This window comes from Filicampus tigris, chromosome 2 (genome assembly GCF_054856515.1).
Source record: "Filicampus tigris isolate MCC_2025a chromosome 2, RoL_Ftig_1.0, whole genome shotgun sequence".
Taxonomy (NCBI): Eukaryota; Metazoa; Chordata; class Actinopteri; order Syngnathiformes; family Syngnathidae; genus Filicampus; species Filicampus tigris.
In genome coordinates, this window is record NC_141218.1 from 28,492,960 (window position 1) to 28,507,982 (window position 15,023).

The window sequence follows — 15,023 nt, forward strand, 5'->3', positions numbered from 1 at the left end:
CAGAATCAAGTCTGCTGGAGATAAAAGCGTGGATAAGTTTCTCCTGCTCTGCTTTGAGCATGCAACCCTTAAGTCTGGATCGGTTTTTCATCTGGTAAAAGCTGTTTTAGGGATTGATTTGATATGATTGCCGAAAGTCAGGTCCGAGTCATTTAGCACTCCCCAAATTTTGGACTTGGTCTTTGGTTTCTGAAAACAGTAACTCTAGGTGTTTTGTTTTGGTTTAGTTGAAGGAAATGTGGGTCATTCAGTTGTTAATTTGCGCTAGACAGTGACACAATACGTTAATTAAACTGCTGTCATTTGGGGACATTGATGACAGCTGTGTGTCATCTGCATAATAACTATGATAACCAACTTTGGGGCTCTGAAGCATTTGACCCAAAGAGAACATATACAGGCTGAACAAAAGTGGTCGAAAGACCCTCGAGGGACCCCACATGTCATGGCCATTCGATCAGATTAAAAACGTCCAGTGGTCACACGGACACTGCTTTCCTGCAAGTAAAACCTGAACCATTTCAGGCCTGTACCATTTAATCCCACGTGAGTTTGCAACCTGTTCAACAGTTTATATAATCAAGCGCATCAAATGCTGCACTGAGATAAGACTAGCGCCGATACCTTCCCTATGTCAGTGTTACATCTTATGTCATTTAGTACTTCAAAATAAGATATACATATAACCTGAATACAGGACAAACAACAACAACCAAAAAAAAAACATGAAGCATACCTAATGATGAAAAAAACCCAACATTCATTCATGATATGCGGGTGACTTTGTATGAGTATGCGGGTGAAAGTGCGAACTCCTTGGTTTAGTCTGTCGTGATGTGTGGTGAAATAAGTGTCGTGTCACAAAAGGGGACCTTGGTAATAATGTGATTGCACCAAGCAAGTAAGAACACAAATATGACTGCACTCTTGTTAAGAACTACGGAGGTGACATAAGGTGACATGGAAGTAAAAAAAAAAAAAAAAAAGTTTGCGTTCCCCCGAAAAAACTTTGCGTTCCCTCACAAAGATTGGGAGATAACGCGAATTTCTGCAAGTGAATGTTCTTTTTGTTTTTTTTAAATGCGTTTATGTACTTCCGGGTCATCTTCCGGGTAAACAAAATCAACAAAGGGAGTGCTTTCATGACATCGAATCAGTTCTTGATATTAAGCACGGTTTCCAAATAGGCCAAATACACCTGAAACGAGTACTAAACAAAAGAGGACATCTCTTGACCGCAAGAAACGTTCCAAGTCCTCCTCCATGATTCTTGCCGTCTCAGACGTACTGTCGTCTCTCAAACAGCCGCGCATTAGAGGCTAGGCTAGCTGCCAAACTCACCTGGAAGTACATAAACATGCATTTAAAACAAAATGCGTTCCCTCGCAAAAAAACGTATCTCGCAATCTTTGCGATTGAACGCAAAGAGATTTTTTTACTTCCATGTCACCTTAGGGGCTCTGTAAAGAATAGAGCTGGGCATTTTACTCAAATTTCCCCATTACCCGCAGCTAGAGTACCCTTCCGCCGCCCGTCTATCTGGCTTTTGGTCAGGCCGGACCAAATAGTAATCGCCTATAGGCCGGTCCGCTTCCTTTTTTTTCGTCGACCAACTTCCACTAGCTAACTAACTAACTTCACCCACAAATGCAAATACTAAATAGCAATCCATTATCCGATCCGCTTATCTTCACAAGGGTCACGGGCGTGCTGGAGCCTATCTCAGCTGTCTTTGGGCAGCAGGCGGGGGACACCCTGAACTGGTTGCCAGCCAACCGCAGGGCACACAGAGACAAACAAACATGCGCACTCACAATCACACCTAGGGGCAATTTAGAGTGTTCGATTAACCTCCCATGCATGTTTTTGGAATGTGGGGGGAAACCGGAGTACCCGGAGAAAACCCACGCAGGCACGGGGAGAACATGCAAACTCCACACAGGAAGGCCGGGGCCAGAATCGAACCTCTGACCTCTGAACTGTGAGGCGGACGTGCTAACCATTTGACTGCCGTGCCGCCCCAAATACTAAATAAATAAGCTTAATTTTCTCTCCCTTGTATTTTGACTGTAGAACTTCATCAAAATCTCTTGCGGCTATCGCACCTGAAGTCACTCTCCTTGGCACGTGCTGCGCCTGAATTTCTCGCCGCGGCAACAAGCACCCAATTGGCTCGCCAACAGCCTCCGCGGCACAGCGTGGCACAACATACACACTAAACGAGTTGCTCAATCGCACGCTTGCACTCGCTGTGCGGGTGAAAGAGCCGTCTGTTGTCACCTGCAGTATGCGTTGTCTCCGACATGTGGCAGTGTAGTCTGCAGCCTTAACTGTACGCGATTTGTTCATGTCATTTATTTGACTAATATCAGAATACACTGATAGCTCTAATAAGCATCTCTACTGTATATGGAGCTACACACGCGCGCGCGCACACACGCGCGTAACACACATCAATCATAAAAACAGACCTTGGGGTTTTGACCCTCATCCGGGAATACAATTTGATGCACACATTCACATCTGCTTCTTTTGAAGAGTTTGCAGAAGATGAGCACACACGCACACACACACACACACACCATTGTGCTTTCAAGTGGAAAATAGGTGAATGGAGGAGGTTGACAAGTCAAACAGGAACAGGTGAGGACGTGAACACACATATGCACTTTTATAGGTCCTCTCTCTCTCTCTCTCTCTCTCTCTCTCTCTCTCTCTCACACACACACACACACACACAGTCAAGCAGGCGGACTGTTGTCTTTCGAGGGGCCCGCTCTCCAAGTGTCTGACGCATACTTGAGTGATGTCAGCGTGGCTGCTGAGAGATTCCTTTTCCTGTCACACAGAAACACATTCACACACGCACGCACACACGCACACAGAAAGGCAACATCTTTATCACACACACTATCACCTTTACAAACATTCTTGTTCATATCTAGCCACAGTGTGTGTCCGCGTCTGTGTGTGTGTGTGTGTGCGTGTACACGTGGACGAAATTGTTAGTAGTTATTGTCACAGAAATAACTTGAATCTGACTAAAGTAATAATAAATAAACATTTAATGGAAATTAACCAATGAAAATCTTTCTCTTTGATTGTGGCTCAACAGAATTATTATTAAAAACAAAACAAAAAAACAAGCAGGCGTGGGCAAAAGTGATGATACTGCTAGAAAAGATTGACAATAATTTGACCATAGTTCACCATGGTGTGTCCGCTAATAAGCATCACAGGTGTCTTCAAACTTGCCATCAGGCAGGTGGCCTATTACAAATACACAATACTGTTTGGTGGCATGGTGTGTACCCACCTAAACATGAACCAGAGGAAGCGGATGAGAGCATCGTCTCAGGAGATTCGAAAGAAAATGATAAATAAGCATATTCAATCGAAAGGCTACAAAGGCCATCTCCAAGACGTTTGGTGTTCCTGTGACCACAGTTGCACATTTTATTCACAAATTTAAGATCAACGAGACTGTAGCCAGCCAGGAAAAGTGATGACAAATTGAAGAGATTGATAATACGAATGGTAACAAAAGAGCTCGAAACAACCTCCAAAGAAAGTAAAAGTGAGCTCCAATGTGAGGGAACGCACCACCCGTTGTTGTTTGAGCCAAAAGTGGAATTCTATGGCATGAGCAAGGAGATGTTGAAAAGAAATCATAATCAATTAATACTGGAATTGGCCAAACTGCATGCTGACATGCCACAAAGCTTCTGGAAGAATTTCCTACAGACGGGCAAGACACAAGTGGAATTTTCTGGCAAGGCACATCAGCTTGATGTTCTCGGGTGCAAATATGAAACATACCAAGAACAGAACATGGAGATGGCGCTGTTGAGTTCTGGGGCTGCTTTGCTCCACCTGGCACAGACCATCAAGATATCCTTGAGAGAAATGTGCTGTGTCAGAAAGCTGCGTCATGATTCTTGCAACACGATCATGACCCAAAACACACAGCTAAAAACAAAATATCAGACTACTCCGATGAGCTCTGAACTTAATCTACTGAACATCTGTGGGAGGAGCTTCAAAAGTGAGACAAGTGGAGCACTTTGCTCGTGAAGACAGGTGTAGAAGTCTAAAAAAAAAAACAGAAAAGTACAAAAATCAATCAATCAATCAATCACATTTTATTTATATAGCACTTTTCATACATAAAAATGCAACTCAAAGTGCTTTAAAACATTCAAAGCAAAACATAGAATTATCTTCAATCAAAAGAAAAGATAAATTATTTAAAAGTTGTTGAAAGCCAAACTAAAAAGGTGTGTCTTGAGCTTCCTCTTAAAAATATCAACAGTCTCTGCAGACCTGACATCCTCTGGCAGGCTATTCCAAAGGTGAGGACCAAAATGGCTGAATGCAGCCTCGCCATGCATTTTGGTCCTCACCCTTGGAATAAATAAAAGGCCGGCGCCAGAGGACCTCAGGATCCGCGAGGGCTGGTATGATAAAAGCAAATCAGATAAATAAGATGGCCCAAGACCATTAACACATTTATAAACTAATAAAAGTACTTTAAAATCGATCCTGAAACACACAGGGAGCCAATGCAGCAATTTCAAAACTGGCGTAATGTGCTCCCGCCCTCTGGTTCTCGTCAGCACCCGAGCGGCTGAATTCTGCAGTAGTTGCAGTGGTGAAATGCTCTTTTTCGGGAGGCCAGAGAGCAGGGCATTACAGTAATCTAAACGACAGGAAATAAAGGCATGCATCAGCACTTCCGTGTTAGCCTGAGAGAGAAACGGGCGGACTCTGGCGATATTCTTAAGGTGATAAAAACCAATCTTGGTTACATTTTTAATATGAGGAATAAAACTGAGCTCAGAGTCAAAAATGACGCCAAGGTTCTTCACACAGTGTGAGGGATTAAAAATGTGTAGTTTTGGTAAAAGCTTCTCTCTCTGACCTTCGGGACCGATAACTAAAACCTCAGTCTTGTCCTGATTGAGCTGTAGGAAATTATCTGCCATCCATGACTTGATATCCATCCATCCATCCATTATCTGTACCGCTTATCCTCACAAGGGTCGCGGGGCGTGCTGGAGCCTATCCCAGCTGTCTTTGGGCAGGAGGCAGGGGACACCCTGAATTGGTTGCCAGCCAATCGCAGGGCACACAGAGACAAACATCCGCACTCACAATCACACCTAGGGGCAATTTAGATAGTCCAATCAACTTACCATGCATGTTTTTGGAATGTGGGAGGAAACCGGAGTACCCGGAGAAAACCCACGCAGGCATGGGGAGAACATGCAAACTCCACACAGGGAGGCCAGAGCCGGGATCGAACCCACGACCTCTGAACTGTGAGGCGGACGTGCTAACCAGTCGACCACCGTGCCGCCGACTTGATATCTAAAATGCAATTTAAAAGGGTATCAATGGGTCCTGTGTCATCAGGAGACACGGCAATATACAGCTGCGTGTCATCAGCATAGCTGTGAAAGCTGATGCCGTGTCCCCTGATGACATCCCCGAGGGGAAGCATATAAAGATTAAAAAGTAAGGGGCCTAAAATCGAACCTTGAGGAACCCCACATTTGATTTCATGAGTTTTAGAGGAACAAGTATCCATACTTACAAAGAAATATCGGTCTGTGAGATAGGAATAAAACCAGTCAAAAACAGTACCAGAGATGCCCACTAGATTTTTAAGTCTATTTAATAAAATTTGGTGATCTACTGTATCAAAAGCAGCGCTTAGATCCAGTAGCACCAAGACTGTGAGTTTTCTCACGTCTGCAGTGCACCTAATATCATTTAAGATCCTTAAAAGAGCAGTCTCCGTACTGTGGTTCATCCTAAAACCAGATTGATATTTCTCCAAAATATTATTTGTATTTAAAAAATGATTCAACTGGATGAAAACCAGTTTTTCTAAAATCTTACTTAAAAACGGTAAGTTGGATACGGGTCTGTAGTTATTAAAAACGCTCGGGTCAGAACCGCTCTTCTTCAGAAGGGGCTTCACCACCGCCGTTTTAAAGGCAGCGGGGAAGACGCCTGTCTGAAGAGAGCAATTGACTATATTTAAAATTTGTTCTTCAAAAAATCCATAAAATGTCTTAAAAAGAAATGTGGGAATTGGATCCAAAAGGCAGGTTGTTGGGTTTACCTGGGAGAAAACTCGAACAAGTGTCCTTGCATCAACCAGGGCAAAACTTTCCAGTGTTTCCTCATGTAAATATGATTGTCCGGGTTTATTAAAACTTGTGTTTTGACGGGCTAAAAGACTGGATCTTATGTCATCGATTTTACTTCTGAAGTGGTCTGCAAAGTCCTCACAGAGAGCATCTGTTGGTCTCTGTGGGGACTTATTAAAATCAGAACTAGTTAAAAGTTCAAAGGTGGAGAAGAGAACCCTGGGGTTGTTTTTATTGACTGTAATGAGGTTTGAGAAATAGGAAGATCTTGCCAGTTTTACTGTTTTATTGTAAGATTTCAGTTGTTCGCATAAAATTTCATAGTGTACTGTAAGTTTACTTTTTCTCCACCTCCTCTCTGCACTCCTGCATTTTCTCTTTGATATTTTGATAGCATTGTTTCTCCACGGGGGTACAGTCTTTGTTTTTGTTGTTTTAATTAAAAGTGGAGCTACTGAATCTAATGATGATTTAAGATGTAGGTTAAAATTGTCAACAATAAGATCACAGGGTGCAGGTAAAATGTCAGCAGGAGTGTTTTTTAAGATCTCGATAAAATTTGCTGCCACCTCAGAAGATAGGTAGCGTTTCTTCACTGTTCTGACCGGGACTGCTAGATGGTTAAAACTGGCGATGTTAAAATAGACACAGTAGTGGTCTGACACTGCCAAGTCAACAACAGAGGACACACCAGCAGACAAGCCATAGGTTATAACCAAATCCAGGGTGTGTCCTCTGTTGTGAGTTGGCTGCAAGACGTGCTGTTTAAAATCCAAGCAGTTTAAAAGGTTTGAAAAATCTCTGGATAGTGGGTCCGAGATGTTGTCCATGTGTATATTAAAATCGCCAGTTATTAATATCCTGTTATAACTGGAATATAAAATGGATAAGAATTCTGAAAATTCTGTAATAAAAGAAGTGGAATGATGGGGAGGTCTATAGACGGTAATGCAGAGAATAGGGGGACTGCTAAAAACAAAGGCATGGTGTTCAAACGATAAATAGCTGCTAAAAATGATCTCCTTTGATAAAAGAGTATTAATAAAAATTGATGCAGTCCCGCCTCCTCTTTTGCCATCCCTTGTAGAAAATAAAAAGTTAAAATTCGGTGGGCAAGCCTCGTTGAGAGCAACTGGAGCATCTGTACCAAGCCATGTCTCAGACAAAAGTATACCATGTAAATTATTGTCTAAAATCAGGTCGTTTATGATAAAAGTTTTGTTTAAAAATGGTTGATTGTAGGGATTGCCTCAAAATGTTGTGAAACAAAAGTCAAGGGAAGAATCATTTTGTCCAGGCTTGTATTAGGGATGTGCGCGACTAGTCGTTTAACAGTCTATGATTTATTTTGTATTTTACTAGTCGGTTAAACGCGGCATTAAGTATCACACATTTTGTTCCACACGCCTCTGCCTTTGCCTCTGTAAACATGCTGAGCACCAAGAGAGAGAATTGCTCCCCCCTCCCCGCCCCCCAACCACCACACCCCCCACCCCCACACACACATAGTAGGGGGCGGGGACACTAAGATTGGGGAAGAATATTTAGAAAAGTAAATTCCGAGGATGTCGAAGCTGCAACGAAAAAAAACAGCACCGTTTGGCAGTATTTTGATGCAGCATATGACAGCGGGCATGGCGGCGCATGACCAGGCAGACGAGCATGAGAGCGTTTGTTCCAGCCAGGCGCTGCGATGCTCACCGCACAGCAAAGATTGCCCAACTAATTTGTGAAATGATTGCCCGCGATTCGCTGCCGCTTTTTGTTGAAGGGAAAGGGTTCGAAAAAGGTATGCTGTATATCGAGCCTGAGTAGGCTACGTGGTGCCAAATCGCAAAACAATTCAAACATTTCAAGTTTCCCTCCTTATAGACTAGTCGACTAGTCGCAAATAAAATTTGAGACTAGTCGGCGGGCAAATTAGTAAAAATTCCCATTCCTAGCTTGTATCATGAGTTGCTTTTTTAAGAACAAATTCTGTTGAAGCACAATTGAAAATCAATGTCTGATTTGCCTTGGTTCATTTTCATTACATGTGTATTCATTTATTTAGTCAGATTCGAGTTATTTCTGTGACCACTGTAGTTTTTTGTTTCATTAACAGTGGGGTACCAACAATTGTGTCGGGATGTGTGTGTGTTAAGGCTTGCAAAGACAAGACTGTTAAAGGTCTTTCCTCTGCCAGTTTAGCCTTTCACAGGGCAGACCGAAGGGAGGGAAACAGTCGGTGGCAGTGCAAGGCTCCGCTTTTTGTTGTTTTTGTTTTGCAGCTTCTATTTTATTGACGGCTTTGTGGCCCAGTGACGGATTGAGTGAAACCGCAGCCAGGTGCGTGTGTGCGTGTGTGTGTGTGTGTGTGTGTGTGTGTGTGTGTGTGTTCGCGTGCGTGCATGTGCGTGCATCTGGGCCTTTTGTGTGTCAGCACATGCACAGGTTCCGTAGTTTTCCTTGATGTGTCTTTTCAGGTCATTCTTCCTGCTGTGCGTGTGTGTGCGTGCGAGTCGGTCATGGTGGCTGCCTCCATTGAGCACCTGAGCGACATTCCCTTTCTTCGCTGTGAAAAGCTCTTTGGACAGCTCCTCTTCTTCAGCGAGCACAGCTGCTGTTGACTCAAACACACAAGAATCTCAGCCGTGATGACACACACACACTCACACACACACATTTGTTTTAGCAAGCACACAAACTCACACCAAGGTTCCACCACAGGGGCCCTATCTAAGTGGGCAAATATAACGATTTCAACAAGAGATAGGGTTTCAAAGTGGGATTTCAAACCAGGGTGAGGGTTCCAAAGTGTTTTTTTTTTTAGGATGGGGTTAGGGTTTCAAATTAGGCTTGCTAACAAAGGTTAGGGTTTTAAATTGGGGTTTTAAGATGGGGTGACAACAAGTTTGAAACAAGTGTAAGGCTTTTAAAGTAGGGTTTCAAGACAGATTGGGGTTTTACATGTCAGCTATCAAGCTAGGCTAGGCTTTCAAATTAGGGTTTTAAAATATGGTTGGGGGTTGAAAGCCTGGCGTATGGCTTCAAAATACGGTTTCAAGCATGGCCTGGGAGAAGGGTTCACCAACCTTTTTGAAACTAGGAGCAATTTCATGGATACCGATTAATGCGGAGCGCTACCAGTTTGATACACACTTCTGAAATAACACATTTGCAAATGTTATTATTATATGCTTTTATTATTAATGAATGATAATCATTTATGTGAAGACACCAATCATGTTAATGATTTCTCAAAATAATTGGGAAACAGGGAACTATCAATATGCACCACTTTATAAATATCTGTCAGTGTTCACATTGTCAAATGAGTACTTCTACAACATTCTTAGGAAATCACAATGTCCCATCATTGGTGATCTATTTTTAGAACAGGCCCCACAGTATTCTCGTGGTCCTTGGGAGCTACTTGAAGCCTGTGGGCACCATGTTGTAGTCCCCTGGCTTAGGGTTTCAAAAACAGGTTAGGGTTTCAAGCTCCAATTATGGTTTCAAACCAGTGTTAGAGTTTCAAACAAAGGTTATGGTTTCAAAATCAGGATTCAAGGCAGAGTTTGGCTTTCAAGTTGCAACTTACTGTTGAAAACCAGATTTAGGGTTTCAAGTTACAGTTAGGGCTGTGTTATGGATTTCTAATTAGGGTTTTAAATCAGGGGTAGGATCCCAAGTTAGAGTTCTTAATCAGGTTTTAAAACGATGGTCAGGATTTCATGCTAGGGTTTGAGTTAGAATTTTGGGTTTCAAGCCGTGGTTGGGGTGTCAAAGCAAGGTTAGGCTTTCAACGAGGTTAAAAGTATTAAGTTAGGGTCCCAAATTAAGGTTTCGCCCTGGCTGTCAAGACTGGGTTAGGGCTTTCAAGTAGGGTTTCAAACCATTTTTAAGGTTTTAAACTAGCGTTGGGGTTTCAAGATTTGGTCTCAAGTTAGGTTTTCAAATGAATTTTTCAATCCAGGGTTAGGGTTTCAAAGCGAGGTTTTGAAGCAGAGTTCATCTTACTGTTACAATGGACACGTTAGGGTTTGAAATTAAGGATTTAAGACCGAGTTGGAGTTCCAAGTTAGGGTTTTTACACCAGGGATTCAAACAAGGGTTAGTGTTGGGTTTCGAAATAGGATTATAGTTTCAAAATAAGACCTTGAGTAAGGTTGTCGAATGACGATTCTAAACCAAAATTAAGGTTTTCAAGTAGGGTTTTATTTCTAGGCTAGGGTTTCAAATTAGGGTTTCAAGATTGGTTTAGGGTTTGAAACCAGTATAGCGTATCAGATTAGGGCTGGATCTTGGTCCCCACCAAGGATGTGAACAAAAACTGAACAAGACTGCTGGCCGCCAATCGTCGCACCGTTTTCGCTTGTACTGAACCTCGTAGACAACTGGACAATTGCCTCGTTTTAGCAGCCTGTCAATAAGATGCAAGCTTTTTTGTCACTGACATTAGAAGACAAGCATCTTGGTTCTTTGAAAAAAAAATACAAACTTAATCGTAAGCATCTGGAGGCACCTCAGCGCTGCGTCTGGATGGTGTCAAGCACTCCCAGCAGACGACACAGCCAACAGCAGTCATATTTCAATCGTGGAAACTTGTGAATCACCTCCGGGGGAACCAAAAGAACCAGACCGGCCAAAGACATAAAAGTCGCGTGGAGAGCCATGACTCAGCCGAGGTGTCGACGCCTTTGACGTTCTCTTCCTCGCGCGGGATCCTCGTCGTCCTCTTCCTCACGTTGGTTGAGAGGACGAGGACGGGGAGCAGATGTGACGGAAAATGATTTGCAGAACAGGACGAGGGGGGAAAGGTTGCCTTTGATTTGTGCGCGACGTGCGCTAATGATCAGTGACAGGCTGCAGATGATGTGTGCAGTGTATCAATGGACAGATTATCAGGCTGGATCGCTCAAGATCAATAAGAGTTCTTCATGTGGAGGCTGGAGCACAACAATATCACATAAAAGATGGAATACGATCTGTCATGGAAAGAATACGTGGGAGCACATGTGCCGAAAAGAAAGGGTTTCAAGGTAGGGTTTTGAGCCAGGGTTAAAAGTTTTGAATCAGGGTTCCATGCAGGGGCGTGGTGGCCATCTGGAATTTCGGGAAAATATGTGAATTTTCCCGTTGTATTTCCGGGCCGGTCCTGGCCATCATGGTCGCCAAATGGTTGAAATGAGGGTTTCAGATTGGCATTTCACAGATGGTTTTGGGAAAAATATAATCCGGATTATAGTCCACATTCACACTCAAATCAAGCATGCAACTTCTTACCTTTTTTTAATAGCAACAATTTATATGCAATAAAAGATCAACTTTACAAGATTGTCCATACAATAAGCATCCATAACATACATCTGCCAACAGGTATAAACACAATAGCTTACAATGACATCATGTATACAGTGTGTGTATGTATATATATATATATATATATATATATATATATATATATATATATATATATATATATATATATATATATATATGCATTAACACAAACTAAACTTATACTGTATAATGCCCAAAGAAAATAAATTAGAAATGCAATTATTTTTTCCCCAATATTGAAACTGTTGTTTTGGGTTTGTTTTTCTTTGTATTCACTAATTTGACTATTTATTTTTAAAAATAACATTTTAATTCACGTGCATGCATACGAGCAGTAAATGCACATGAACACATATTGGTCTGTAGTGGTGGCAGTCCGTTAGCTTTAAACGCAACATGAGCAAAAAAATAGCAACATATGGTAATAGTAGAAATAGCTTCACAGGTTTTAACTGGTACAAACTTGATATGCAGTGAGCTCAATGTGAATACATGCACTCTGTGGCCAAAACAATAGGTACACCCGAGATGAGATCCACAAAAAAAAATTCTGCCTTTAAAAATGGTAATAAATAAAGCCAGCTGCGGATCATCAAATTTTGTTGGCAGGAAAAAAAAAAAAGAATAACAACAACAAAAAAATCACTAATTAGCATTAGCACCTGTCTAGTATGAGTTCTTAATTTGTTCGCAGTCAGTCAAAATGGCTGCTTTAGACCAAAATGGCAGACTTCTTTGTCTTTTCAGGTTTTCTTTTGAATACTTTTTTGTGGCTTTAAATGCCTACCAATTTTCATATTGCTAAAAAAAAAAAAAGAAAAAAGCAACAACCAAGCATTTCATGTTTTGAGGTGAGTAATCAAACTTTGCTGGTGGACTTCAAGCGTTCCTTTTCCTGTGTCTTTTTAGACATGGCTTTTTGAGACTTTTTTTGTGGGTCTTCTCATGATCCCACATGCCTACCAAATTTCATCTTAACGACTGAATCTGGCTTTGGGGGCTGCATTTTAAAATAATTCCACAAAATGGTAAGTTTGACGGTGTACCTAATGAAATATCTACAGAGTGCTTTGCAGTGTTTAGCAGCCTTTTTTTTCCACCTTCTCCTCCTCCCAGTGAAGCAAATATGGATGGTGTTTCTTTAACTACACTGACATAAAACTATAACATTACACTCAAATTATTACATTTTTACAAAGACCCCGGAGGGTGAAGAAGCATGCGAAATGCTATATAATCATATTTGACTATAGACAGAGGACACACATTTTTGAAGGGCGGAACACAAAGGCCTATTTATTCCTCAATAGTTAGCTTTTCAAAAATACTTTGAGGGACTTTTGATTGTTTTTTCCCAAAAAAATAAAAAATCTCTCTTTACATTCTTCATTGTGTTCCAAAATGCACTAAAGTGTCGTGGCTGTCATTTGTCCCTCTGTTGCTAACACTGGTAGTGAATGTGCTGGTGTTGGTGCACTTTGCCGTCCACGTGCGAGTGCGTGTGTGTGTGGATATCGTGCGTGTAGATTTTGGGGTACAGTTTGGACGAAGTCAGAGGCTGGTTCTGGTTTTGATGGACTACGTAGTCCTCGTAGGACAGGCCCTCCTTGTCGGCGCCGGGGCACATCCGCTCGCGGCCCGCCACCGGGATGCGCTGCGACACCGGAAGGGCGGAGGAGGCTTGTGAGGAAGACGAAGAGGAGGGGGATGACGGGCAGGTGCGTTTGGACTGGCAGAACCAGAGGAGGGCGGTACCCAGGACGAAGGCCACGCCCGCCGGTATCCCGATGATGACGGGCCAGGGCAGGCTGGGCGAGGCAGCGGTCAAGACTAAATTGTTTTGGGGCTTCACATCTGCAAGGACGCAATCAAGATCAAAGTTGTGGTCACACACAAAGAGGTCAAAACGTGCCTTTTAGGCAGAGGTGCGCATTCCGTCAGAGTGATGGAAAGGTCCTTCAATCCGTCACTGGCCGTCATTTTGCTGACGTTAGGCAATAGGGGGAAAAAAAAAGACGGACTAAGTACGGACGGAAGTGGGTTTTCGCCCGTCGGCGTAATCGTCACTAACCGGGTCGTCCGTTTGGCTGATGACTGACAGAAACTGTTGTATGTTTGAAATGAATGCTTCGAACCAAAATTGCCAACTTCATGTGTTAATTTGGGCTTGGGTTCTTGAGACTTTTTTTTGGTTCTACTCAAAATAAACATCCATCCAGCCATTATCGATACCGCTTATCCTCACAAGGGTCGTAGGGCATAATAAACATGCCTACCAAATTTCATGTCGCCAAGTGAAACTGGCTTTGGGGGCTGAATTTTCAAATTCGCCGGAACGGCCAAAGTGTCCTAAAATGGCCAGTTGTAACCAAAATGGCTGACTTCGTGTGTCTTTTCAAGGCACTGGTTCTTCAGACCTGTCTACCAAATGTTGTGTTGGGGGCGGCATGGATCAGTGGTAGAGTGGTCTTCGTCCCCAAACCGAATGTTGTTGAAAAGCCAATTTACCATGTTGCTAACAGAAACTCAAATGTTATTTTTGCCTTACTTGGGCCCAAATTGATCTAATGGAACACACAACATAACATATGGAAGAAGACTTGAGTTCTCACCTGGAAGCACAGTAAGGTAGGCGCTCCTGAAGCTGTACCCCATGGTGTTAGCGCCCAGGCAGATATACATGCCGGCATCCTCGCTCTTAGCACGAGTGATCAGAAGCTTGTTGAGGTACGAGCCGTCGGGCCGCGACCAAACGTCCCCCGTGGGCAGGACCACATAGCGGTGGTCCCCCACCTGAATGACAACGCGCACCGCACGGGATACGTTTAGCCCTTCGGAACCACAAGTGGTCACATCAGGTTGTTGTTGTTTTTTTTTCTTTGATGACAATGTTAGCAAAACATTCACGAAACAATGCAGTGCAAAATGGGGTAAAAACTGTCATATGCATGCCAGTCCACTTTAAGTGAAGCAAGTAAGTAATGTCCAGTTCTGACCTCAAGGTAAAGTCAAGAAAGAAAAACAAAAAAAACCATGGATGATGACCACAATAAGGTGTTGTTGAGATATTTATTGTTATTAATCATATGCAATATCATTTTATTAATTATTATTGATGTCTTTACATTGTAATTGTTTTTTTAGATTTGAAATGTGTTTTTAAATGATTCATACTTCTTATTATATTACTATAAATGTTGTTTATTATTTTATTTTTTGCTTTTCACTTTGTTTTTATTAATTATTCTTATTTAATAATACATTTGGTATTGTATCTTATTTTCAAAAATGCTATTTTATGCAAATGACTATATTCTTTATTTTGTTTGATTCATTTGTAATATTTACATACTGTATTTAATTTTTTACTGCATTTTATACATTTTTAAATTTTAAAAATTCAATTCTTGTTTATATTTAATCATTTGTATTTTGTCTTTTATGTGTTCTCATTCATGTTACATTTAATCCGATTCAAAATAATGTTAAAATACATTTCTACTCATTTATTTCTATTCATTTCATTTGTATAAGTTTTAA

At 41.9% G+C, this 15,023-nt stretch overlaps 1 protein-coding gene across 1 annotated transcript in view; it reads right to left on the minus strand.

The window, feature by feature from the left end:
- Positions 1-11,474: 11,474 nt before the first annotated feature.
- The window catches only part of fgfrl1a (fibroblast growth factor receptor like 1a), a 59,392-nt gene continuing 55,843 nt past the window's right edge, over positions 11,475-15,023 (minus strand). Inside the window, exons 8-9 of the mRNA XM_086024240.1 lie at positions 14,096-14,276; positions 11,475-13,337 (exon numbers count right to left, since the gene is read on the minus strand). Coding sequence (XP_085880366.1) covers positions 12,925-13,337; positions 14,096-14,276 — 594 coding nt within the window. The 3' untranslated portion in view covers positions 11,475-12,924. The remainder of the gene's footprint in view (positions 13,338-14,095; positions 14,277-15,023) is intronic.